Genomic DNA, 26678 nt, shown 5'->3' with positions numbered 1-26678 from the left:
AAGAGGGAGAGAAAAGAAAAAGGAAGAAGTTAACCTCTCAAAATCAAGAAAAATCCACAGACTTTACAACTTGTTCCACTAATTTTTTTTTTGTTGTTGTTTGTTTCTTCTATCTTATTGCCTTTATTTCCTCCACCTCGGTCCTTCTATTCTCTGCCCATCTTATGCTTCCCTTTTCTTGAACTACACTACCCATAACTGTTACATTTTATTTCTCTTCTTCATCCTCACCCTCCTTTAAGGTTATACTCCAAAACACTTAACTCTCACTCTCTCTTTTGTTTTTTTTTTATTTGCTTTATTTTGTTTTTTTCTCTTCCTTTTTTATTTCTTCCTTCGTTTTTCTCTTTTTCTTATTTTTTCCTTTCTATTTGTTTTTTCTTTTCTCGTTTTACTTTCCTCCCATTTAATCCTCAATCACGAACAAATTAGTTAATTTGGGACTCAAGGCTTTTTTTGGCTTTATTTTTCTTTTTTGCTTTTGTTTTTGTTTTTTTCTTGTTTGTTTATTTTTGTGGCATTTTGGGTCCTCCCAACCCAAGGTCTCCATTGTATTTAGTCTTCGCTCCACTTAATACAACAGATTTTTACTTATTATTTTTATTTTTTTCTTCTTTATTATTCTTTTTTTGGTCCTTTTTTCTGGTTCCCTCTTATCCCTCTCATTATATCTCTTAGTTGACCATCACTTACAAGCAAATCATCTTATGCTTGTCTAAAATTTTCTTCCTTTTTTTTTTTTTTTTTTTTGCATTTAGTAGGTCCCTACTCCCTTTTTTTTGCCCCTTGAACTCTTCACCCCAAATCAGGCCCTCCATTATAGGCACGATATTTCCCTGAGGAGGGAAGAGGAGGGAAAGAGAAGAAAAAAAAAAGGGGGAAATAATAAATTATTACTGTTTTTTTTTTGTGGGGTGTTTTACCTTTTTTTTTTTTTTTTTTTTTTTTTTACTTTTTACTCTTTATTAATTCTAATTAGTGCTATCAACAAGACCACCCTCAGATGCCAATAAGAAAGAGGAAATCGAATATTATGGATACAAAAGAAAGAGAGGTAACACAAATAGATGTGGAAAAATCTATGGAGAAAAGACTTAACATATTGGAAGCCTTGGAGCTAAATGACAGAGAATTTAAAATAGAAATCTTAAAAATACTCAGAGATATACAAGAAAACACAGAAAGGCAATTTAGGGAGATCAGAAAACAACTCAATGAACACAAAGAATATATTACCAAGGAAATTGAAACTATAAAAACAAATCAAACAGAAATGAAAAACTCAATTCACGAGCTGAAAAACGAGGTAACAAGCTTAGCTAACAGAACAGCCCAGATTGAGGATAGGATTAGTGAAATAGAAGACAAACAACTTGAGGCACAACAGAGAGAAGAAGAAAGAGACTCAAAAATAATAAAAAACGAGAAAGCCCTACAGGAATTGTCTGACTCCATCAGAAAGAATAACATAAGAATAATAGGTATATCAGAGGGAGAAGAGAAAGAAAATGGAATGGAGAATATACTCAAACAAATAATAGACGAGAACTTCCCAAGCCTGTGGAAAGAACTAAAGCCTCAAATTCAAGAAGCAAACAGAACACCGAGTTTTCTTAACCCCAACAAACCCACTCCAAGGCACATCATAATAAAGATGACACAAACCAATGACAAAGAAAAAATTCTCAAGGCAGCCAGGGAAAAGAAGAGTACAACATATAAAGGAAGGCCTATCAGATTATCATCAGATTTCTCAGCAGAAACTCTACAAGCTAGAAGAGAGTGGACCCCAATATTTAAAGCCCTGAAAGAGAGGAACTTTCAGCCAAGAATACTATACCCATCAAAGCTATCCTTCAAGTAGGAAGGAGATATAAAAACATTCACAAATACAGAAAAGATGAGAGAACTTATCAACAGAAAGCCCCCACTCCAGGAAATACTAAAGGGGGTTTTCCAACCAGATTCAAAGAACAAAAGAAAACAACACCACAAGTAACAGCTCCACCAAGAACACAATAAAACCAAACTTAAACTGTGACAACAAAGGAAAAAAAAGGGGGGAGAGGATGGAGATTAACAGTAGCAAAGGATGATGAAGTGCAGAAATACTTATAAGATAGGGTACTACAATGAATATGGTAGGTACCCTTTTCATTACTTAATGGTAACCACCCTTGAAAAAACCACCACAAAAACACTGGACTTAAAAAAGGTAGCAACAGAGGAAAGAAGTATGGAACACAAACAAACAAAAACAAATGATAGAAAAACAAAAGAGAAGAATCAAACTAGATACAAAACTAACAGAAAGCAATTTATAAAATGGCAGTAGGGAACCCACAAGTGTCAATAATTACACTAAATGTAAATGGATTAAACTTACCAATAAAAAGACACAGAGTAGCAGAATGGATTAAAAAAGAAAATCCAACTATATGCTGCCTACAAGAAACACATCTAAGCAACAAGGATAAAAACAAATTCAAAGTAAAAGGCTGGAAAACAATACTCCAAGCAAACAACACCCAAAAAAAAGCAGGCGTAGCAATACTCATATCTAATAATGCTGACTACAAGACAGAAAAAGTACTCAGAGACAAAAATGGTCATTTCATAATGATTAAGGGGAAGTTGAATCAAGAAGACATAACAATCCTTAATATATATGCACCAAACCAAGGAGCACCAAAATATATAAGACAGCTACTTATTGACCTTAAAACAAAAACTAACAAAAATACAATCATACTTGGAGACCTCAATACACCGCTGACAGCTCTAGATCGGTCATCCAAACAGAGAATCAATAAAGATATAGTGGCCTTAAACGAAATATTAGAACACCTGGATATGATAGACATCTACAGGACACTTCATCCCAAAGCGACAGAGTATACATTTTTCTCTAGTGTACATGGAACATTCTCAAGAATTGACCATATGTTGGGCCACAAAGACAATATTAGCAAATTTAGAAAAATTGAAATTGTACCAAGCATATTTTCTGATCATAAAGCCTTGAAACTAGAATTCAACTGCAAAAAAGAGGGGGGAAAACCCACAAAAATGTGGAAACTAAACAACATACTTCTAAAAAATGAATGGGTCAAAGAAGAAATAAGTGCAGAGATCAAAAGATATATACAGACAAATGAAAATGAAAATACGACATATCAGAATCTCTGGGATGCAGCAAAAGCAGTAATAAGAGGAAAGTTCATATCACTTCAGGCCTATATGAACAAACAAGAGAGAGCCGAAGTAAACCACTTAACTTCACACCTTAAGGAACTAGAAAAAGAAGAACAAAAACAACCCAAAACCAGCCGAAGAAAGGAGATAATAAAAATCAGAGCAGAAATAAATGAAATAGAGAACAGAAAAACTATAGAAAAAATCAATAAAACAAGGAGCTGGTTCTTTGAAAAGATCAACAAAATTGACAAACCCTTGGCAAGACTCACCAAGGAAAAAAGGCACAGGACTCAAATAAATAAAATCCAAAATGAAAGAGGAGAGATCACCACAGACATCATAGATATACAAAGAATTATTGTAGAATACTATGAAAAATTATATGCCACCAAATACAACAATCTAGAAGAAATGGATAAATTCCTAGAACAATACAACCTTCCTAGACTGAGTCATGAAGAAGCAGAAAGCCTAAACAGACCAATCAGCAGGGAGGAAATAGAAAAAACTATTAAAAACCTCCCCAAAAATAAAAGTCCAGGCCCAGACGGTTATACTAGTGAATTCTATCAAACATTCAAAGAAGACTTGGTTCCTATTCTACTCAAAGTCTTCCAAAAAATTGAAGAAGAAGCAATACTTCCAAACACATTTTATGAGGCCAACATAACCCTCATACCAAAACCTGGCAAGGATGGCACAAAGAAAGAAAACTACAGACCAATATCTCTAATGAATACAGATGCTAAAATACTAAACAAAATACTCGCAAACCGAATACAACAACATATTAAAAAAATAATACATCATGATCAAGTGGGATTCATCCCAGAATCTCAAGGATGGTTCAACATACGCAAAACGGTTAACGTAATACACCATATCAACAAAACAAAGAACAAAAACCACATGATCTTATCAATAGATGCAGAAAAGGCTTTTGATAAAATACAACACAATTTTATGTTTAAGACTCTCAACAACATGGGTATAGAAGGAAAATATCTCAACATGATAAAGGCCATATATGATAAACCATCAGCCAACATCATATTAAACAGCATAAAACTGAGGACTTTCTACCTTAAATCAGGAACAAGACAGGGTTGTCCACTCTCTCCACTCTTATTTAACGTGGTGCTAGAAGTTCTGGCCAGAGCAATCAGACAAGACAAAGAAATAAAAGGCATCCATATCGGAAAAGAAGAAGTAAAGGTATCACTTTTTGCTGATGATATGATCCTATACATCGAAAACCCGAAGGACTCCACAAAAAGATTATTAGAAACAATAAACCAATACAGTAAGGTCGCAGGATACAAAATTAACATACAAAAGTCCATAGCCTTTCTATATGCCAACAATGAAATATTAGAAAACGAACTCAAAAAAATAATCCCCTTCACGATTGCAACAAAAAAAATAAAATACCTAGGAATAAACATAACAAAGAATGTAAAGGACCTATATAATGAAAATTACAAAGCATTGTTAAGGGAAATCGAAAAAGATACAATGAGATGGAAAAATATTCCTTGTTCTTGGATAGGAAGAATAAATATAATCAAAATGGACATATTACCCAAAGCAATATACAAATTTAATGCAATTCCCATCAAAATCCCTATGAGATTTTTTAAAGAAATGGAACAAAAAATCATCAGATTTATATGGAACTATAAAAAACCCCGAATAGCCAAAACAATCCTAAGGAAAAAGAATGAAGCTGGGGGCATTACAATACCTGACTTTAAACTATATTATAGGGCCACGATAATCAAAACAGCATGGTATTGGCAGAAAAATAGACACTCAGATCAATGGAACAGAATAGAAAGCCCAGAAATAAAACCACATATATATGGTCAAATAATCTTTGATAAAGGGGCCAACAACATACAATGGAGAAAAGAAAGCCTCTTCAACAAATGGTGTTGGGAAAACTGGAAAGCCACATGCAAAAGAATGAAACTCGACTATAGCCTGTCCCCGTGTACTAAAATTAATTCAAAATGGATCAAAGACCTAAATATAAGACCTGAAACAATAAAGTACATAGAAGAAGACATAGGTACTAAAATCATGGACCTGGGTTTTAAAGAACATTTTATGAACTTGACTCCAATGGCAAGAGAAGTGAAGGCAAAGATAAATGAATGGGACTACATCAGAATAAAAAGTTTTTGCTCAGCAAGAGAAACTGATATCAAAATAAACAGACAGCCAACTAAATGGGAAATGATATTTTCAAACAACAGCTCAGATAAGGGCCTAATATCCAAAATTTACAAAGAACTCATAAAACTCAACAACAAACAAACAAACAATCCCATAAAAAAATGGGAAGAGGACATGAACAGACACTTCTCCCAGGAAGAGATACAAATGGCCAACAGATATATGAAAAGATGCTCAGCTTCATTAGTTATTAGAGAAATGCAAATCAAAACTACAATGAGATACCACCTCACCCCTGTTAGAGTAGCTATTATCAACAAGACGGGTAATAGCAAATGTTGGAGAGGCTGTGGAGAAAAAGGAACCCTCATTCACTGTTGGTGGGACTGTAAAGTAGTACAACCATTATGGAGGAAAGTATGGTGGTTCCTCAAAAAACTGCAAATAGAACTACCTTATGACCCAGCAATCCCTCTACTGGGTATATACCCCAAAACCTCAGAAACATTGATACGTGAAGACACATGTAGCCCCATGTTCATTGCAGCACTGTTCACAGTGGCCAAGACATGGAAACAACCAAAAAGCCCTTCAATAGAAGACTGGATAAAGAAGATGTGGCACATATACACTATGGAATACTACTCAGCCATAAGAAATGATGACATCAGATCATTTACAGCAAAATGGTGGGATCTTGATAACATTATAAGGAGTGAAATAAGTAAATCAGAAAAAAACAAGAACTACATGATTCCATACATTGGTGGAACATAAAAATGAGACTAAGAGACATGGACAAGAGTGTGGTGGTTACCAGGGGTGGGGGGAGGGAGGACATGGGAGGGAGGGAGGGAGTTAGGGGGAGGGGGAGGGGCACAGGGAACTAGATAGAGGGTGGCGGAGGACAATCTGACTTTGGGCGAGGGGTACGCAACATAATTTAATGATAAAACAACCTAGACATGTTTTCTTTGAATATATGTACCCTGATTTATTAATGTCATCCCATTACCATTAATAAAAATTTATTTAAAAAAAAAAAAAAAAAGAAAATGTTTTAATACTTGGTCATAGAATCACAGAAAATTTCAATTTATACTCATTTTTATTGCAGAAAAATATTAACATGGTTTTCAAGAAAAAAATTTCCAAGCATAAAATTATTTTAAAAATTCTGTGGAGGTGAATACAAGAAAAAGCGTTCATGGAGGGGAAAAAAAGTATAAAAATTCAGACTGTTGAAGAATATCTTGCTGAAGTATTTTTTAAAGGAATGATTATGGATATCAAGTTACCAGAGTACAGTGTACAGTGTGTATTTAGATTTTAGTGGCTATATTCTAGATCAGGGGTCCCCAAACTTTTTACACAGGGGGCCAGTTCACTATCCCTCAGACTGTTGGAGGGCTGGACTATAAAAAAAACTATGAACAAATCCCTATGCACATTGCACATATCTTATTTTAAAATAAAAAAACAAAACAGGAACAAATACAATATTTACAATAAAGAACAAGTAAATTTAGCCTGACCTGTGGTGGCGCAGTGGATAAAGCGTCAACCTGGAAATGCTGAGGTTGCTGGTTCGAAACCCTGGGCTTGCCTGGTCAAGGCACATATGGGAGTTGATGCTTCCAGCTTCTCCCCACCTTCTCTCTCTGTCTCTCTCTCCCCCCCTCCCTTTCTCTCTCCTCTCTAAAATGAATTAAAAAAAAACAAAAACAAAAAAGAACAAGTAAATTTAAATCAACAAACTGGATAATATTTCAATGAAAACTATGCTCCTCTCACTGACCACCAATGAAAGAGGTCCCCTTCTGAAGTACAGTGGGGCCGGGTAAGTGGTCTCAGGGGGCCGCATGTGGCCCGCGGGCCGTAGTTTGGGGACCCCTGTTCTAGATAATGATATAATGGTTTTTAAAATGTCAACAGTATTGCCTGACCAGGCAGTGGCGCAGTGGATAGAGCATCGGACTGGGATGCGGAAGACCCAGGTTCGAGACCCCGAGGTCGCCAGCTTGAGAGCGGGCTCATCTGGTTTGAGCAAAAGCTCACCAGCTTGAGCCCAAGGTCGCTGGCTCAAGCAAGGGGTTACTCGGTCTGCTGAAGGCCCGCGGTCAAGGCACATATGAGAAAGCAGTCAATGGATAACTAAGGTGTTGCAATGCGCAATGAAAAACTAATGATTGATGCTTCTCATCTCTTCGTTTCTGTCTGTCCCTGACTAACCCTCTCTCTGACTCACTCTCTGTCTCTGTAAAAAAATAAAAATTAAAAAATTAAAATTAAAATGTCAATAGTATCAACACCAGAAATCATGTCCTATGAAACTTAAAATCTGTGATGAACCTTGTGAATGTCAACTTAAAAATTCTTTTGAGAGAAAGAAAGCAAACAAGGTTTGAAGACCTCTGCCTCAGGAATCCAGGCAGCACAGCTTGAATACCATGGAAAGAGAGAGTTTCCATTCACTTACTAAGGGCTGCATAGTTCTTTTTCTGCCAACGATGCCTCTCCCTCCACTGTGGGGTAAATTATCATCCTAACAACCCAGGGACAGGTCCTATTTTTCGACAGGGGGTTTATATTAGATTAAGGTGGACTGGGATTTGAACACTGGTGGTTTGCTTCCCATTGCATATCCTTAACCACTACGCTGCCTCCACCACTCACTGTTTCATGTACAGGCCTTCGGTGATATGATCTCTCCCGTCTCTCCCCTCAAGCCAAAACCATGTAACACTCCTGCTGTGAATGTGATACCCTTCCTCTTGAACTTCTCTTTATTTCCACTACCCTCAAAGTTCCAAGCTCTCTTCCCTTAACCTGAAAAGTTTTCTCAAAAGTCCTTCCCCACTCTCTAAAGGCTGACCCATCTCCTAACCATCCTTTAGATCTCAATTCAGGTATAATTTTCATAACTGTAAGAAAGACATCCCAGACTCCTCTCCCTACCACCACCCAGAAAAAAACAAATTGAAACAGCACGAAGCCTGGGTTAGAGGTCTCTCCTACTGTTCCCAAAACACTCAGAACTGACTTCTATCATGGCACTTAATGACACCGCATGGTAGAGACCCTCTGTACTTCTCCATCCTCCTCTCCCCTCATACGAACCAAACCAAATGCTGCTGGAGAACAGGAGCTCCTTCACACACACTCTTCTAACCCATCGTATACCCACAGTGTCTGGCATACAGCAGACATTTAATAAGTATCTGTTGAATAAGTAAAGATTATCTGTTAAGAATTATTCATATCTGTAATGATTTACCTTTTTCTCCAGTGCTTGATTCTTCCCATCTTCAAGTAGTATGGAATATGAAGATTTAACACTGGATTTGTTTACCACTTCTGCAGCTTTTAAAAACACAAAAAGGAAACACGAGGCATTCAAGAAACATTGAAATCTAAGTCATATAATTAGTAAATATTCAAAGTAGCCTCTACAATCTTGCTATTTACTCATTTACTTAAAAATAATAATAAAATTCATAGCCAAAATGCCTATGACATTGTAACAAACATTTATCTTCAAGTTAGCTGGAAGCAGATCTACGTAATTATAAAATGTTTATTAAAAGTCACTACCTGCCTGACCAGGCGGTGGCGCAGTGAATAGAGCATCAGCCTGGGATGCGGAGGATCCAGGTTCGAGACCCCAAGGTTGCCAGCTTGAGCGCGGGCTCATCTGGTTAGAGCAAGGCTCACCAGGCTTGACCACAAGGTCGCTGATTCAAGTAAGGGGTCACTCGGTCTGCTGTAGTCCCCCGGCCAATGCATATATGAGAAAGCAATCAATGAACAACTAAGGTGTTGCAACTAAGAATTGATGCTTCGCATCTCTCTCCCTTCCTATCTGTCTGTCCCTATCTATCCCTCTCTCTGACTCTCTCTGTCTCTGTCACAAAAATAAATGTCACTACCTGGGCCCTGGCCAGATGGCTCAGTGGTAGAGCATTGACCCGGCATGTGAAAGTCCTGGATTTGATTCCCAGTCAGGGCACACAGGAGAAGCTACCATCTGCTTCTCTCCCCTCCCCCTCCCTCTTCTTTCTCTTTCTTTCTCTCTCTCTCTCTCTCTCTCTCTCTTCTCCTCCCGCAGCCATGGCTTGATTGAATGTGTTGGTCCCAAGCACTGAGGGTGGCTTTGTGGAGCCTCTGCCTCAGGAACTAAAAATAGCTCATTTGCAAGCATCGGCCCCAGATGAGCAGAGCAACAGCCCAGAGGGGTCACTGGGTGGATCCTGGTTGGGGTGCATGCTTGAGTCTATCTCCCCTCCTCTCACTTAAATTAAAAAAAAATCACTATCTGGTATTTATATCTGAAAACTTGATTCTGAAAACCCTTGTAAGAAATATTTTAAGAATTAAAGGTTTGAGGAAATTCTTAGACTGAATAATATTGCAATGAAACAATTAGACAGTAAAACATCATTAATAAAAACTTCTGATTTCAATTTTGCTTTAATTTTGTTGTTTACCTTACTGATTTTAGAGAGAGAAGGGAGAGAGAGAGAAACAGGAACACTGTCTGCTCCTGTGTGTGCCTGACCAGGGATCAAACCTGTAACTTTAGTGTTTTGGGACAATGCTCTAATCAACTGAGCTATCTGACCAGGGCAATTTTGCTTTAATTTTTAATAAGCCTGGGCCAAACAGTAAGTGATGGAATCTGGATTCAACCCCAGGCAATATGACTCAGGAGTCTGTGCTCGTAACCACTATGATATACATTCTTTCTACAACAACAAGAACCCAGAAATGCAAATACAGGGCAATCTTTCATTTATAATAGAAAAAAAGTGTTTGTTTGGTTTTTTTTAATTAAAAAAAATTTATTTATTTATATATTCATTTTTAGGGAGGAGAGAGAGAGGGAGAGAGAGACAGAGAGAGATGAGAGAGAGAGAGAGAGAGAGAAGGAGGGAGGAGCTGGAAACATCAACTCTCATATGGGCCTTAACCAGGTAATCCCAGGGTTTTGAACCGGCGACCTCAGCATTTCCAGGTCAACACTTTATCCACTGTGCCACCACAGGTCAGGCAGAAAGCATCATTTTTTTTTTTTAGATTTTATTTATTCATTTTAGAGAGAAGAGAGAGAGAGAGAAGGAGGGAGGAGCAGGAAGCATCAACTCCCGTATGTGCCTTAACCAGGCAGCCTAGGGTTTCAAACCAGCAACCTCAGCATTCCAGGTTGATGCTCTAATCCACTGCGCCACCACAGGTCAGAAAAAAAGTTTTAACAAGAATGAGACAAGTCACTCAATGATGAAAACTTATAAAATGGGCCCTGCTTGGTCAGCTCAATTGGTTAGAGCAGGGGTTGGGAACCTTTTTGGCTGAGAGAGCCACGAACGCCACATACTTTAAAATGTAATTCCGTGAGAAAAATACAATATGTTTAACACTAAATACAAGTAAATGTGTGCATTTATGTAAGACCAACACTTTCAAAGTACAATAAGTCTCTGAATTCTTTTTAATAACGTTGTTAAGTTGTTGCTAACCAATGATGAATAAAGTACGTCTTACCATTAATGCGACTTCTGGTGCTGCATGGTTTTGCTGATGGCTTTGTAGTCTGGTTGATACGTGGTGACAGGAAGCGAGTTCCAAGTTTTGACAATCAGTTGGTCCGCGGGTTGAAGTTTTTTCATTTCTCCCACTTGTGTTTGTTCGCCAACTCTGCTTGCTGTCGTGTAAGTCTTTCCAAATCTTCATTCAGTGACTTGAACTTATTCCCTCACATGTCTGAGGCCTTCAGGTCAGCAGCTTGTAGCTCAAAATCTCTGACGGAGACACCGGGGATGTAACTCAGTTTGGCGCTGTCCACTGCGCACTCGTGTGGATGGGTGATGAACTTAAAAAGATGAGTGCGCTCACGAAATTCTCCAAAGCGCGCTTTGAATGACTGCAGATTAGATGTGAAGCCCGCTAGCTGCTGGAGATCAAGATGTTAAGTAGGGTCACTTGCTGTGCATGCATCTTTAAATTCTCCCAGTTTTTCAAAGGGTAGTAAATGACCTGTTTCAATGTCTTTCAGTGAAGAAGAGTTCCAGCTTGTTTTCAAATGCAAACACTGCTTGTTGAAGGGATAAGACTGTATTTCCAACGCCTTGCATTTTCACATTGAGCTGGTTCAGATGTTCAGTCATGTCCATGAGATAGTAGAACTTTAGGAGCCACTCAGTATTAGCTAATTCAGGATGCTCGACGTATTTCATTTCAAGAAAAGTCTGGATTTCGCTCAGACAAGCTGCGAAACAGCTGAGCACCTTCCCTCTTGACAACCAACGCACATTGCTGTGCAGAAGCAGACCAGGATAATTATTCCCAACTTCATCCAGCAGTGTTTTAAACTGGCGATCATTTAAAGCTCGGGCAACAGTAAAGTCGACCACCCAAATCACCAGCGACATCACCTCACCAAGCTGCTCACCACACATCTGAGCACAAAGTGCCTCCTGATGTAGGATGCAGTGAAAATTTAGGATGGGTCTCTTTTCATGTTCACAAAGAAACACTATGAATCCTCTGTTTTTCCCCACCATGCACGGAGCACCATCAGTACACACCGAAATAAGTTGATCCATCAGTAGATTTTTTCTTTAGCGGACTCAGTGAAAGACTTGAATAAATCCTACCCTCTTCTTGTCTCTTTTATAGGCAAAACAGCAAGACTTTCCTCACTTAGTGTGTCACCGACAGCAGACCTTGCAATCACGCTGAACTGGGATAAATAACTTACATCTGTTGACTCATCCAAAGCGAGAGAAAAGAATGGTGCTGCATTTATGGCCTTTACTTGTGTTGCCTCAATTTGATTTGCCATCATGATGGTACGATCGTGAACAGTTCTTGCCGACAGAGGCATGTCTTTTATTCATTTGATTACCTTGTCTTCATCAGAAGTCGTCAAAAAGTCCATTGGCAACATCAAGCATGAATGTTTTGGCATACTCCCCATCTGTGAATGGCTTTCCGTTTCTCACAATTGCTAAAGCACCAGCAAAGCTAGCCAAATTCCAGTCACCTTGCTGGGTCCAAACATGGAGTTGCTGCTGACTAGCTTGCACTCTGCACAGTAGCTCTTGACATGCTTTCTTCCTGCTGTCCCCCGCTGGATATTTTGATGCAAATGTAGTATGGCGTGTGTCAAAGTGCCACTTTATATTTGACTGTTGCATCGATGCAATTTTTTTTTTGCATTGATGGAATTTTATCATTTCATATTAACCACACTGCAGAACCTGCTCTCTTCACAAAGGGGAATTCCTCTGTCCATTCCTGCTGAAAAATACGATACTATCTTTTTTTCTTTTAGCCATCTTTTCGTCAAAAGGGTTTTTGCATTTAGCTAGCTGACTACTTGATTAAAAGGAGGGAAGTTTACTTCCTGACCTCACAACGACCCGTGTACGTTATGCATTATCCAATAAAAATTTGGTGTTGTCCCGGAGGACAGCTGTGACTAACTCCAGCCACCTGCAACCATGAACATGAGCAGTAGGAAATGAATGGAATATAATACATGAGAATGTTTTATTTATTTATTTTTTTTTTGTATTTTTCTGAAGCTGGAAACGGGGAGAGACAGTCAGACAGACTCCCGCATGCGCCCGACCGGGATCTACCCGGCACACCCACCAGGGGCGAGGCTCTGCTCACCAGGGGGCGATGCTCTGCCCCTCCGGGGTGTCTTTCTGCCGTGACCAGAGCCACTCTAGCACCTGGGGCAGAGGCCAAGAAGCCATCCCCAGCGCCCGGGCCATCTTTGCTCCAATGGAGCCTTGGCTGCGGGAGGGGAAGAGAGAGACAGAGAGGAAGGAGGGAGGGGTGGAGAAGCAAATGGGCGCTTCTCCTATGTGCCCTGGCCGGGAATCGAACCCGGGTCCCCCGCACGCCAGGCCGACATTCTACCGCTGAGCCAACTGGCCAGGGCCGAGAATGTTTTATATTTTTAACGTTATTATTCTTTTTATTAAAGATTTGTCTGCAAGCCAGATGCAGCCATCAAAAGAGCCACATGGCTCGTGAGCCATAGGTTCCCGACCCCTGGGTTAGATAATCATCCCCAAAGCACCAAAGTTATGAGTTTGATCCTTGGTCAGGGCACATGAGGGAAACAACCAATGAATGCACAACTAAGTGGAACAACACATGAAGGCTTCCCTCTCTCCCTAAAATCAATCAATAAGCTTTTAAAATCTTATAAAATGGCATAAAACAAGATCTATTTAAATGAAAAGACAACATTGGGATACACACAAATGTATAGACCTTACAGGGCTCTTTTAATTGAAAAAACAATTCAAAGTACATATGAAATGTTAAATATCTGAAAATAGACAAGAAAAGTTAAAAAAATAAAAGACTTGCCTTGCCAGATTATCAGAACACACTATATAGGCACTGTAACCCAATCCACATGGTATTTGAATATGAATAGAAGAAAAAATCTCTTGATCAAATGAGACAATCCAGAAACTAAATCCAAGATTTATGAGACTTTTAATATACAACAAAGATAGTGTTTCAATAAAGTAGCAAAGGACCCATTAAGAAACAGAGGTAGTACAGCCTGACTGGCGGTGGCACAGGGGATAGAGCGTTGAACTAGAACACTGAGGCCCCAGGTTCAAAACACCAAGGTTACCAGCTTGAGTGTAAGCTCGCCAGCTTGAGCACAGTGTTGAGCATGAAACCATCAACATGATGCCAAGGTCCCTGGCTGGAGCCCAAAGGACACTGGCTTGAAGCCCAAGGTTGCTGGCTTGAGCAAGGGGTCATTGGCTCAGCTGGAGCCCCCTGGTCAAGGCATGTATGAGAAGCAATCAAAAACAACTAAAGTGTCATAACTACAAGCTGATGCTTCTCATCTCTCTTTTCCTGTCTCTTTCTCTCTAAAACAAGAAAAAAAAAAAGAAGAAAAGAAATAGGGATAGTATAACTAGCACCGCTGCTAAAAGAAAATAATACATTGAGAAAACTACTTGGGACAAAACAACAAAGGATTAATACTTGTATTTTACAACTAGTCTCATACATTGACAAAAAAAGGACAATAGGAAAATATGCAAAAGATAAGAAGCGGTAATACACAAAATAGCAAACGCAAAAAGCAAATAAACTTGATATAACGGCTCAAACTCACTAACAGTCAGGTAAATGAAAAATTAAATATAATTGGAGAGGATGGGGATAGGTAAAAATGTGGGTATAGCAGGTCCTCACTTAACCTTGTCAATAGGTTCTGTGACTTGAAAGAAAACCCATTATACCTTAGGCTTATTGCTATAGAAAAGAGTTAAGTTGCTATGACACTTCATTCATCAAAGTGATAACAAAACCACGTTGAGGAGCTGCTGTAGTTAGAATCCTTTTGCAAAGCAGCTGTCAACACTTATTAAAATTAAAAATACATGCATCACCTTTGGGAGTTGGGAAAAAAATCAACTGACTCAAGGAGAGCAAAGATGGGCTTCTTGGGTGCCACTAATGTTCTAATTCTTGATCTGGGTGAAGGTGACAGGGGTGTTCAGTTCGTGAAAGTCTGAGCTATAAACTTAGCATATATGTGTTGTGCTGTGTGTGAGTGTGCATCTGTAACATAAATAAAAACAAACATTTAAAAGATATAAATCATCTAACCAAACAAACTCACTCCTGGATATCTGTTTCATAGAAATATATGCAACAGTAAATAGGTTTAAATCAAAACATTTATGGCAGTATTGCTTTATGGCAAAGGACTGGAAACAAAGCAGATACCAAAAACAGAGGGAAGTTGATGAATAAATTATGTAACATCCACACTGTGAAGCGATAGCCATTTAAAAGAATGACTTAGAGCTATTAACAGTTAATTTGAAGCAGAAATCAGTGAATATGATCCCCCTTTTTTTTTCTCATGCATGCGAGAGGTGGAGGGACAGACAGGAAGGGAGAAAGATGAGAAGCATCAATTCTTTGTTGTGGCACCTTAGTTGTTCATTGATTACATTCTCCTATGTGCCTTGACTGCAGGGCTCCAGATGAGCCAGTGACCCCTCGCTCAAGCCAGCAACCTTGGGCTCAAGCCAGCGACCATGGGGACATGTCAATGATCCCAAGCTCAAGTCAGTGATCCCTGTGCTCAAGCTGGCAACCTTGGGGTTTCACACTTGGGTCCTCAGCATCCCAGGCCAATGCTTTATCCACCTGGTCAGGCAATATATGAACCCATTTTTATTCTTTTTTTTTTTAAGTGAGAAGAGGGGAGGCAGAGAGACAGACTCCACATGTGCCCCCAATGAGGATTCACCAGGAAAGCCCCCTACTGGTGATGCTCTGCCCATTTAGGGAAGTTGCTTTGCACCTGAGCTATTTTTAGCACCCGAGGTGGAGGCTCCACAGAGCCATTCTCCGCTTTGGGGGTGGGAGGGACTCTCTCAAACCAATCAAACCATGGCTGCAGGAGGGGAAGAAAGAGAGGGAAGGGGGAGGGATTGAGAAGCAGATGGGCGCTCCTCCTATGTGCCCTGACCAGGAATCGAACCCAGGACATCCACATGCTGGGCTAATGCTCTGAGCCAACCAGCCTGAGCCTCCCATTTTTAAAATCAGCTATCGAATCTCCTCATTTGCGTACATGAATATGGTATACATGTACACTGGCACGTATCTTGCTGTAGGTAGCTAAGAGATGGTCTGTGTTCAAAAAGGTTACTGCAGAGTGCTCTCAGAATCAATGTCTGCAGGGGAGTGAAGGCAAGAGGACTGAATCGAGATGCAGTCACTACAAAGGCCTGTTCTGGAGCTGATGTGGCCCTGGCAGAGTTGTCCCCTGTTGGGTCTAGGGAGCTGGGCCTTTATATCCAGCACCAATCAGTCAATGAATTGGTTGCTCCTAGGAAAGCAATGTGCCATTGAGCCAAGCAGCTCTTCGCAGCTGAGGCAATCACCAGGAGGTGCCGTGCTATGAGCAGTCCACCCGCAGGACCCAGCCCTGGTGCTCACTGCAGCCCTACATGGCAGCTCACTATGTTACAACCACTTGCTTCAGATGCAGTCTGGAACACCTACCTCAGGATCCTGGTAGCCTTCTTTCTAAAGAAAACTTTTAAAAGAAAAGATAATGGCACTGCTACTCATCTCAAAGTTGCAAATGATATTCACCTCCCTCCTCCGTGACCCATCTTCAGGTCCCCTCGCCCTGGCTGAGCACCTCTGTGGTCTAGGTAGCTTCCTGATGCGGTGACCAAACCCTCATCCCTGAGAGGTTTAAGCCCCTGGTCATCATGCCCTTCTCATGCTAGGATTGTTGTGTGCTATGAAATTTGGACAGGGGCCCGGCCCTGGCCGGTTGGCTCAGCGGTAGAGCGTTGGCCTGGCGTGCGGGGGACCTGGGTTCGATTCCCGGCCAGGGCACATAGGAGAGGCGCCCATTTGCTTCTCCACACCCCCCTCCTTCCTCTCTGTCTCTCTCTTCCCCTTCCGCAGCCAAGGCTCCATTGGAGCAAAGATGGCCCGGGCGCTGGGGATGGCTCCTTGGCCTCTACCCTAGGCGCTGGAGTGGCTCTGGTCGCGGCAGAGCGACACCCCGGAGGGGCAGAGCATCGCCCCCTGGTGGGCAGAGCGTCGCCCCTGGTGGGCATGGCGGGTGGATTCCAGTCGGGCGCATGCGGGAGTCTGTCTGACTGTCTCTCCCCATTTCCAGCTTCAGAAAAAAAAAAAAAAAAAAAGAAATTTGGACAGGGGCCCAAAAGGTGACCAATCGTATCACCTGGTGCAAAGTATATGCTTCCCTGCCTCCATTACGTAACAGCAGCCCTGACTTATAATGGCCTGGACGTTCATCCGCAGCAGGGCGGAGATGACATTCCTTGCCTGCCAGTCTCTTCGCATAAGGAACTTGAAATGACTGGGCTCAAGCTGAACTTGGAATTGTAGGGTACTCTTCCTGTGCCCCTGCTGCTGTCCCTCTGGGAGTCAGGACAACCTGCAGAACCCAGTGTTGGTAGGCAAGGCCACTCTTCCTTCCACTTTTTGGTTTATGTACATAATTATACATATGGGGACACTTCACCCTGTTGTGGTCACTGATGTCCAGTGTCCACTGCACCCTGGAGGTCCTGCTCCATCACTGCAGGGCATCATACCCAGGCTGGCACTTGAGCCGTGCCTGCTAAGGCCACTCTGCCACTCCATGAGGCTGTTTATGGGTATGTGACTGGTGGGAGTCCACTGCAGCTCCTCTGCTGTAAAGTGGGTTCCCATGTCTGACACAATACTAAGTGGGACTATGCATCAGTGGACCAAACACTCTTTGAGCCTTGAATGACAGAGCTTACTGAGGCCCTGCAAACTTATGTCTAGAACACATTTCCAAGCCATTCTCGATCAATCTCTGTAGCTTTGGCCCTGGCTGGTTGGCTCAGCGGTAGAGTGTCGGCCTGGCGTGCGGGGGGGACCCGAGTTTGATTCCCGGCCAGGGCACATATGAGAAGCGCCCATTTGCTTCTCCACCCCCCACCCCCTCCTTCCTCTCTCTCTCTCTCTTCCCCTCCCGCAGCCAAGGCTCCATTGGAGCAAAGATGGCCCGGGTGCTGGGGATGGCTCCTTGGCCTCTGCCCCAGGCACTAGAGTGGCTCTGGTCGCGGCAAAGCGACCCCCCGGAGGGGCAGAGCATCGCCCCCTGGTGGGCAGAGCGTCGCCCCTGGTGGGCGGGCCGGGTGGATCCCGGTCGGGCGCATGCGGGAGTCTGTCTGACTGTCTCTCCCCGTTTCCAGCTTCAGAAAGAAAAAAAAAGAAAAAAAAAATCTCTGTAGCTTTGGGGACACAGAGGTTGTGAGGTCAACTTCCTAGCAAGTAACTGGCTGTTGCTCTCAAAGGGTGGTAATTCAGTGTTTGGTCTATGTTGGAAGGTTCAACATTCAGCGACACAACGCCTAGATCAGAAGCAGCGAGTGGGAGCGCCATTCTGCGGGGCGCACACACAGCCTCCATCTGGCCCCAGAGCCCAGGCTGCGTGTACTGGGGTAGCAGATAGCAGAGGCTGGTAGACATAACTGGCCAAGCCTAATTTTGTTCCTTCCTTCAGCACTCTACCTTAGGTAGCTGCTATTACCATAATCTTTATACTTCTCTTTACTCTTTGGTAGATAATCTCATTACTAGTTAAAATGCTTTAAATATTCCCTGTTCAATGACTACAATTCCTGTACCCTGATTGACCCTTCTACTCATACACCCTACTAACAGGCCTCGTATTTCTTGGCCTGGTTCCGTATAGTCAGAAGGGAAGGAGAGGGCAGTTCCCAAAGGGAGCATGTATTTTTTTTCAAGACAAAAGCCTCCTGTGTTGTCTTCAAGCTGGGGGTGGGGCACTAGCTGTTAGCAGGGGAGTGGCCACTTTTGCAGGTGCCAGAGGTGTCTGGGATTCAAGATTTGAATGTACCAATTAACATCGCAGAGTCTGGTCCCTCTTCCTGACCAAGGCCCTGACCGTAAGGTAGCACCCCTACCAGGGCTGAGGAGCAATCCAACTATGTACTGGACTGTGGCTACAGGTGGTCTCCTTTTAGGTTACAAGGGAAACCTAGTTATTACATTTAGCCTTTAATTGCTAAGTCTTTGTCTTCTTCCAAATGATCTATTATTCCCAACTACAGCCACCAATTCCATTGTTAGCCATGCAGTCATGTCCAGCAGCCAGGAAAAATCTCCCACTGGTCGAGACCAGCCACCTCCAGTGAGTTTCCTTTTGATTTGATTTGAAAGAGCGAGGAAGGGGGAGAGAAGGGGGGAGGGAGAAACAAGTATCAACTAGTTTTTCACTTGTTCCATTTAGTTGTGTACTCATTGATTGCTTCTCCTACGTGCCCTGACTGAGGGTCGAACCCATGACCTCTGGCATGTCTGGTCAATGCTTTATCCATTGGGCCACCTGACCAGGGCCCCTAGTGAAAGTTTTTTTTTGTTTTGTTTTTTATTTATTCATTTTTAGAGAGGAGAGAGAGAGGGAGAGAGAACGAGAGGGAGAGAGAGAGAGAGGAGAGACAGAGAGAGAGAAGGAGGGAGGAGCTGGAAGCATCAACTCCCATATGTGCCTTGACCAGGCAAGCCCAGGGTTTTGAATCGGCGACCTTAGCATTTCCAGGTTGACGCTTTATCCACTGCGCCACCTCAGGTCAGGCCCTAGTGAAAGTTTTAACTGCACTGCCGCCATTCATATTCCAACAGTGATGACGTCATCAGTGCCAGCCCAAGCATGGCCAAACTCCAAACACCAGGGGCGCTCTCACACAGCTCTCCCTGCACCAACTGCAGAACCAGACTGGGTTGTGCCTGCAGGGAGTTTCAGGGTGAGGGAGGGACTGGGGAGCAGAGCAACAGTTAAAGCCCCCAAAACACTTCACAGTAAGTTCTCTAAACTGAGCTGCACTTGCATCAAATGCATGACTTCCAATAAGGCTTTCAGATGATGGAAGAAGTATTTGAGCAGATCCTTGTAAAAATGCTAATTTCACCTCTCAGTTGTGAGTGAAGGAGAGAAAAAAAAATGGGTAAGTAGAAAGTTGGAAAATGTCACAGGTGTGGAAGTTACCGTCAAATCTGAATGGGGCAAAAAAGGACGACAGAACAAGGACAAGAGCTGAGCTCCTTCTAACGCAGGCAAGACTGAAGTGGTAAACTGAAGGCAAACAGCAATTAGAAAACCACTATGAATTCAAGGAAGAAAGAAAACAGCCCTGAATCAGGGCAGTGCAAACTGACATCCAGCATCTGGCAGGGTTTGCTGTGATTAGACATAACGGTCTTATGTTTATTGGGTAGAAATAAACATAATATAAATTATTTACCCATATACTCTTGACTAGAATGACTATAATAAAAATAGATCTATTTTGTCAGTTTCTTTTTGACAAAACAATTTTCATCTCCTGGAAATTGCAAAGACCTCCAGGAGATGAGAATAAAACATTTCACATGAAAGAATCAGATCTTAACAAATATCTACCTTTAGGGCCCTCAAACTCATAATTTGCAATGTCTGTAAAAATATTTTTATTTTTCTGGAAAACACCATTTTCACCTATAAGCCTTATCAAGTTAAAATGAAAAAGAATCTGGATAAATGTACACTAGAAAACATTATTTGATCTCTATAGATACTTAGACAAAACAGACATATAATTTAATAAACATGTGCTTAATCATAAGCATAATCATAGCACCGGGTCAGCTGACAGCCTCGAAAACATACTGAAAACTCCTCACCCAGTATTTACCGAAGACTTTCAGTGGCATTATTGAACAATGAAAATTCAAATCAAATAAACCCTATTGCAAATTTAAGGTTAAAGGTGTATGAGTTGGGATAAAAAGCTAAACTATTAGTCACAAAAGACCCAACAATAAAATACAGTGGCTTAAAGAACAAAAAGTTAAGTTTTTTTCTCTCAGGTTGAGCTGAGTGGCCTCAGCTGGTGGTGCAGCTGTTTCATGAAGTCACTCTGGGACCCAGGTTCCTTCCCGCACGTTGTTCCACAATCCTCTAGGACACTGCTATCATTTGCAAGGTTGGAAAGGAGTCAATTTCAGGTTCCAACTGGAGGGAAGGCAGGCTGAACCTTTTTAGGACTAAACTAAAAACAAAATGCGCGCCCCACTGACAAGAACCTGCCACTTGGTCACACCTGACTGTAAGAAGACTGAGCTATGTAGTCTGACCATGTGACTCAGAAGGGAAGGACAGACTCTGGTGTGGGAAATAAGTATTTGGAGCAATACAAAATGACCGCGTTTAGAAAATGAGAAGTGGTTGCCATAAAAAGTCAAGATAATGATTATTGCTGAGCAGGGAGAGGGCTCTAAGTAAGAAGGAAATTGTAAGTTGTTGGCAATATAAGTAGTAGTTACATGAAGTCCTCTTTATTTGAATTTATTAAGCTGCACTTTTAGATTTTGCATCTTTTCCTTTTTCACAGAGAAGCGTTTTTAAATAAAAAGTTTTATATAGTCCTATCCTTTGCAAGAAGTTTATACAGCCTGACCTGTGGTGGCACAGTGGATAAAGCATCAACCTGGAATGCTGAAGTTGCCGGTTCAAAACCATGGGCTTGCCTGGTCAAGGCACATACAACAAGCAACCAATGAACAACTAAAGTGGAGCAACTATGAGTTGATACTCCTTGCTCCCCCCCTTATGTCTGTAAAATCAATCAATAAAATAAAAAAAGTTTATACAGTTTGATCCTTATTGGATTTGTATTTTTTTTTTCTTTTCTGAAGCTGGAAACGGGGAGAGACAGTCAGACAGACTCCCGCATGCGCCCGACAGGGATCCACCCGGCACGCCCACCAGGGGGCGACACTCTGCCACGACCAGAGCCACTCTAGCGCCTGGGGCAGAGGCCAAGGAGCCATCCCCAGCGCCCGGGCCATCCTTGCTCCAATGGAGCCTTGGCTGCGGGAGGGGAAGAGAGAGACAGAGAGGAAGGGGGGGGGGTGGAGAAGCAAATGGGCGCTTCTCCTATGTGCCCTGGCCAGGAATCGAACCTGGGTCCCCCGCACGCCAGGCCGACGCTCTACCGCTGAGCCAACCGGCCAGGGCCTGGATTTGTATTTTAAGATACCTCAGTCTAGCAGATCAGAAAAAGTAGATCCCAAAGTGACATATAACATTAATAATGTCTGGTCTTATTTTAGTGTAAAAGCAAGTATGGTATATTTGTAATTTATTTCCATTAACTTCTGAGATCCAGTTTGATATTTATTTGGTATGAAATGGGCTTTCAGAAATTAAATGCTAATTTACAGTATTTTACTCTTAAGAGATAAGAAAAGCTCAGCATGTGACAAGAGTCCAGGAATAATAAGGTCATAGGTCCAGCATCATTTATCAGTAACCCACTAGCAATCCAACTTCAATTCAAATCCCTATGAAATAAAGCTGGCAGGACTCAGTAGCAGACAGACTCTAAGGTAGTCCCGTGCCCCATGCCTCCTATTATTCAGGCCCTTGTAAACTCCTTCCCCATGAGTGGAGGTGAGACTTGCTGACTCACTTCTAAACCGCAGAATAAAGCAAAGGTGATAGGATGCTTGTGATGATGCTACACAAGACTCTAATGTCACTCTTGTTGACTGAAAAAGCAAGCTGCTGGCCCTGTTGGTTAGATCAGTTGGTTAAGAGCATTGACCCAAAACAACAAGGTTGTGCAGGTTCAATCCCTGGTCAAAAATACAACCAAAAATATGCACAACTGAGTGTAATAACAAATGCTTCCCTTCTCTCTCCTCCCTCTCTTCCTTTCTCTGTATCTCTAAAAAAAAATCAACAAAAAATTAAGCACTAGCTGAATATCTCAGTTGGCTGGAATGTTGGCCTGGAACACAGAGTTTGCTGGTTCGATCCCCGTCAGGGCACATACAGGTGCAGCTCGATGCTCCTGTCTTTCTCTCTCTGCCTGCCTCTCCAAACAAACAAACAAACAAACAAACAAACAGGAAAAGGAAAAGAAAAAGCAAACTGCTGTAACATAAAAAGCTGCCTGTGGGCAGAGGGGAAGCTGCCTATACCCAGAACCTTGCAGAAAGAACTGAATTTTGCCAAGAACCATGTGAGCTTGGAAGCAAATGCTTCCCCATTCAAGCCTCAGATGACACTCCAGCCCTGGCTGACACATGTACTGCAGCCCTGCAGAGGTCCCAGCTAAGCTGGGTCCAGGCTCCTGACCCACAGAAACTGTGAGATAACCAATGTGTTGCTTTAAGTCACTAAGCTGGCAGTAACAGTGTTATGTAACAATAGATAATGCATGCAGAATCCTTATGAAAATCCACTTTTTTCAAATTCAAAACACTTAACAAAAAAAATCTTTTTCCATTATTTTCTCCATAAGTTTATGAAAACTAGGATACGACAAGAGAGTTCGTGAGATGGGCTGACTGCCAGAAATTTTTCTGAACAGACTCATATTATAGCTACCCAGAGGTATTTCATTATCAGTTTCTGAAGGGAAGTACATTTCTACCTGTCAAGTGCACACTGTTTTTATTTTACAAAGTATATAGAATAAAGAAGAAAGCACTTTGATGTTTGAATTTTTATCTTTCTTTAATACTCCCCCCACCAGCATCATTCTCCCTAAAACACTAGTCCACACCCAAAAATTCTTACTACTTCATTTATTAGTGACTTCGGTAAGACACAAAGGGAACATATGCCTGTATATGAATAGATTGTTAAATGCTACTATATCTTAATTATAAAAATGCACTTGCACTGTTTTGTCAATACTCTCAAATATTTCATCTCAATATAATTATTCCATTATATCACTTCTAATACTCGGGAGAAAAGAAATAAACAACAGTCCCACTTGTGAGCATGTCAAGCTTTTACTATTATACCATATCATGAACACATATGTATACACAGTTTCACCCTCACCCCCTAAGAATTTACATATTTCTATGTCAGTATAATATATACATCATAAAAAAACACTTCTCTTGTCTACAACACACAATAAGCAAACATAGACATCTTCAGTATCAACGGAAGATCAGTTCCAGGACTCCCAGGGCTACCAAAATCCTTGTAAACAAAATGGTGTAGTATTTTCGTATCATCTATACCAGGGGTCCCCAAACATTTTACACAGGGGGCCAGTTCACTGTTCCTCAGACTGTTGGAGGGCCAGACTATAAAAAAAACTATGAACAAATCCCTATGCACACTGCACATACCTTATTTTAAAGTAAAAAAAAAAACGGGAACAAATACAATATTTAAAATAAAGAACAAGTAAATTTAAATCAACAAACTGAACAGTATTTCAATGGGAACTATGCTCCTCTCACTGACCACCAATGAAAAAGGTGCCCCTTCCGGAAGTGTGGCGGGGGCTGGATAAATGGCCTCAGGGGGCCACATGCAGCCTGCAGGTCTTAGTTTGGGGACCCCTGATCTATACTGACATAAAGACTATATAGCAGGGTATGCCTAAACATCACTTCATTTGTGCAGACTCAGCACAGTGCTGGGTACATGACAAATTCAAGTTTTGCTGCTTTATGGAACTTTCTGGGATTTTAATTTTTTTCTAATATTTTGATTGGCAGTTGGTTGGATCCGCAGATATGGAAGGCTGACTGTGCTATGTACAGGTTCAATGACCTGAGAGCTAAGCCTGAAGCAAAAGGCACTGTCAAAGAGATCCTATCTTTTGAGGTTACTTACACCACTGATCCGATTCTAAAGGAATGTCGGACAGAAAAATCTGGGACAAGGAGGAGAGTGTTACATTTTTAAAGCAATTAATGCCTGACCAGGCGGTGGTGCAGTGGCTAGAGCGTTGGACTGGGATGTGGAGGACCCAGGTTTGAGATCCCCGAGGTCGCCAGCTTGAGTGTGGCCTCATCTGGTTTGAGCAAAGCTCACCAGCTTGGACCCAAGGTCGTGGCTCAAGCAAGGGGTTACTCCGTCTGCTGAAGGCCCACGGTCAAGGCACATGTGAGAAAGCAATCAGTGGTTGATGTTTCTCATCTCTCTCCATTCATGTCTGCCTGTCCCTATCTATCCCTCTGTCTGACTCTGTCTTCTGAAAAAATAAAATAAAAAATAACTAACTAAATAAAAGCAATTACGGACTAAGAATGTAAAATTGAGTGAGCAGAAGGCCAGTTACCACTGAATGAGTCAAGTGAGAAGGAGCTGGGCTCCATTTGTTCACAGAATTCTATAATGGAAGTTCTCTACAGTACTTTTGTTCTATAGAATGATTTTGCTACATTTCATTTGCAAATCTTAGTCTTAAGAATTATTAACATCAGCCTGAGCAGTGGTAGTGCAGTGGATAGGGCACTGAGCCAGAACACTGAGGTCGCCAGTTTGAGCACAAGCTTGCCAGCTTGAACACAGGGTCACTAGTTTGAGCGCTGGATCACTGACTTGACCCCAAAAGGTCATTGGCTCAGACTGAGCCCTCCAATCAAGGCACATAGGAGAAACAACCAATGACAAACTAAAGTAAAGCCACTACAAGTTGATGCTTCTCGCTCTGTTTCTCTCAAAAATCAATTTAAAATTTTTTAAAAGAATTGTTAACATCAAAGTAACAAAAATTACTCACTCTTTTCATTGTTTCTCCCATTCTTAGACTCCACTAAATCACCTGAATGCATAGCAGACAAAATCTTCTGAGCAACACTGGAGAGTGGTATCTTACAGAGATCAAAGCCTACAAATGCCTCATAATTGTCCATTTTCATAAAATCCTAAACGTAAGATAAACATACCTATATATTAATTTTGAGACTTCAAAATAAGAAACAAGTAATTTGAAATTTTTTATGTACTGACTTTCATGAAAATTACTATATTAACCACAAGAAATAGGTATAAATTGTCCCCATCACATACAGGGTAGTAAGAAGAAAGCAACAGAGGCTCATTTGGGGTATTATGATAAGTAACAAAGCAGAAAACATATTTTCTAGTTAAGCAATTTTGAAGCAAGCAATTTACTCAAATACTTTCTGAAATTTCAAACAGCTATTATAATCTTCAAATATACAAATCTAGTGAACATTAAATTATTTTTAACTAACTTGCATAATTATGACACTCTATAACCTAACATCCTTTCACTTGTATTGCTGAGCTCTACTGGACCCTTGGGCTGAGGGGGTGAGGTCTGGAAGGAATAGTTCAAACAATCAAGCAGCTAGTCAACATTAACATATTTGGCACTAATCAAAACAGAATTTATTATTTCATTAGACAGGAAACCAGGTGACATATTTATCCCACATTACTGAAGAAAAAAAATTTTTAATTCTCTATTCCAAGGTAGAATAAGAAAAAAAAAAAGGAAAAGTTATCCATGAGGAGCTAACAGCAAAATACGAGACAAAATTTTTGCTATGAAATTTTCAAACGTATTAAGATCTACTTCATAAAATGTTAAATAAGGTACAAATAACTGGCAAAACATTTTTGCTCAATGGATTGCAAAATTATTAGGACTCATCTTAGATCACCTACACACACCCATTTTCTGATGGTCACAGTTGAAAAATTCCATAAAGATCACCTGTAAGTTATATAAAGGGCAGGTAATATATTCTTGTAACAAGAATATTCTTGAAAGTAATACCTATGTATTTTCTCTATACATGGTATATAACACAGGCCATATATAAATCAGGCACAAAGATGCATTTGATGTGATAACTGATAAATGAGCTACTTCAAATTATTTTATACCAACTCTTAAAATAATTTCTAATTGTCCAAATAC

The 26678-nt window shown here is 41.1% G+C and overlaps 1 protein-coding gene across 5 annotated transcripts in view; it reads right to left on the bottom strand.

Annotated features, from left to right (window-relative positions):
- POLN (DNA polymerase nu) overlaps positions 1-26678 on the bottom strand; it is a 171184-nt gene that overhangs the window by 131554 nt on the left and 12952 nt on the right. For 3 of the 5 annotated variants that reach the window (XM_066278671.1, XM_066278672.1, XM_066278670.1), the window contains exons 1-2: positions 25509-25661; positions 8654-8739 (exon numbers count right to left, since the gene is read on the bottom strand). In XM_066278671.1, the coding sequence (XP_066134768.1) occupies positions 8654-8739; positions 25509-25647 (225 nt within the window). In that variant the 5' untranslated portion in view covers positions 25648-25661. Of the gene's footprint in view, positions 1-8653; positions 8740-25508; positions 25662-26678 lie in introns of those variants that run through there. The other 2 variants (XM_066278668.1, XM_066278669.1) reach the window with 2 other exon arrangements.

This window comes from Saccopteryx bilineata, chromosome 5, assembly GCF_036850765.1.
Source record: "Saccopteryx bilineata isolate mSacBil1 chromosome 5, mSacBil1_pri_phased_curated, whole genome shotgun sequence".
NCBI lineage: Eukaryota > Metazoa > Chordata > Mammalia > Chiroptera > Emballonuridae > Saccopteryx > Saccopteryx bilineata.
This window is presented reverse-complemented; position numbering and strand designations above follow the sequence as displayed.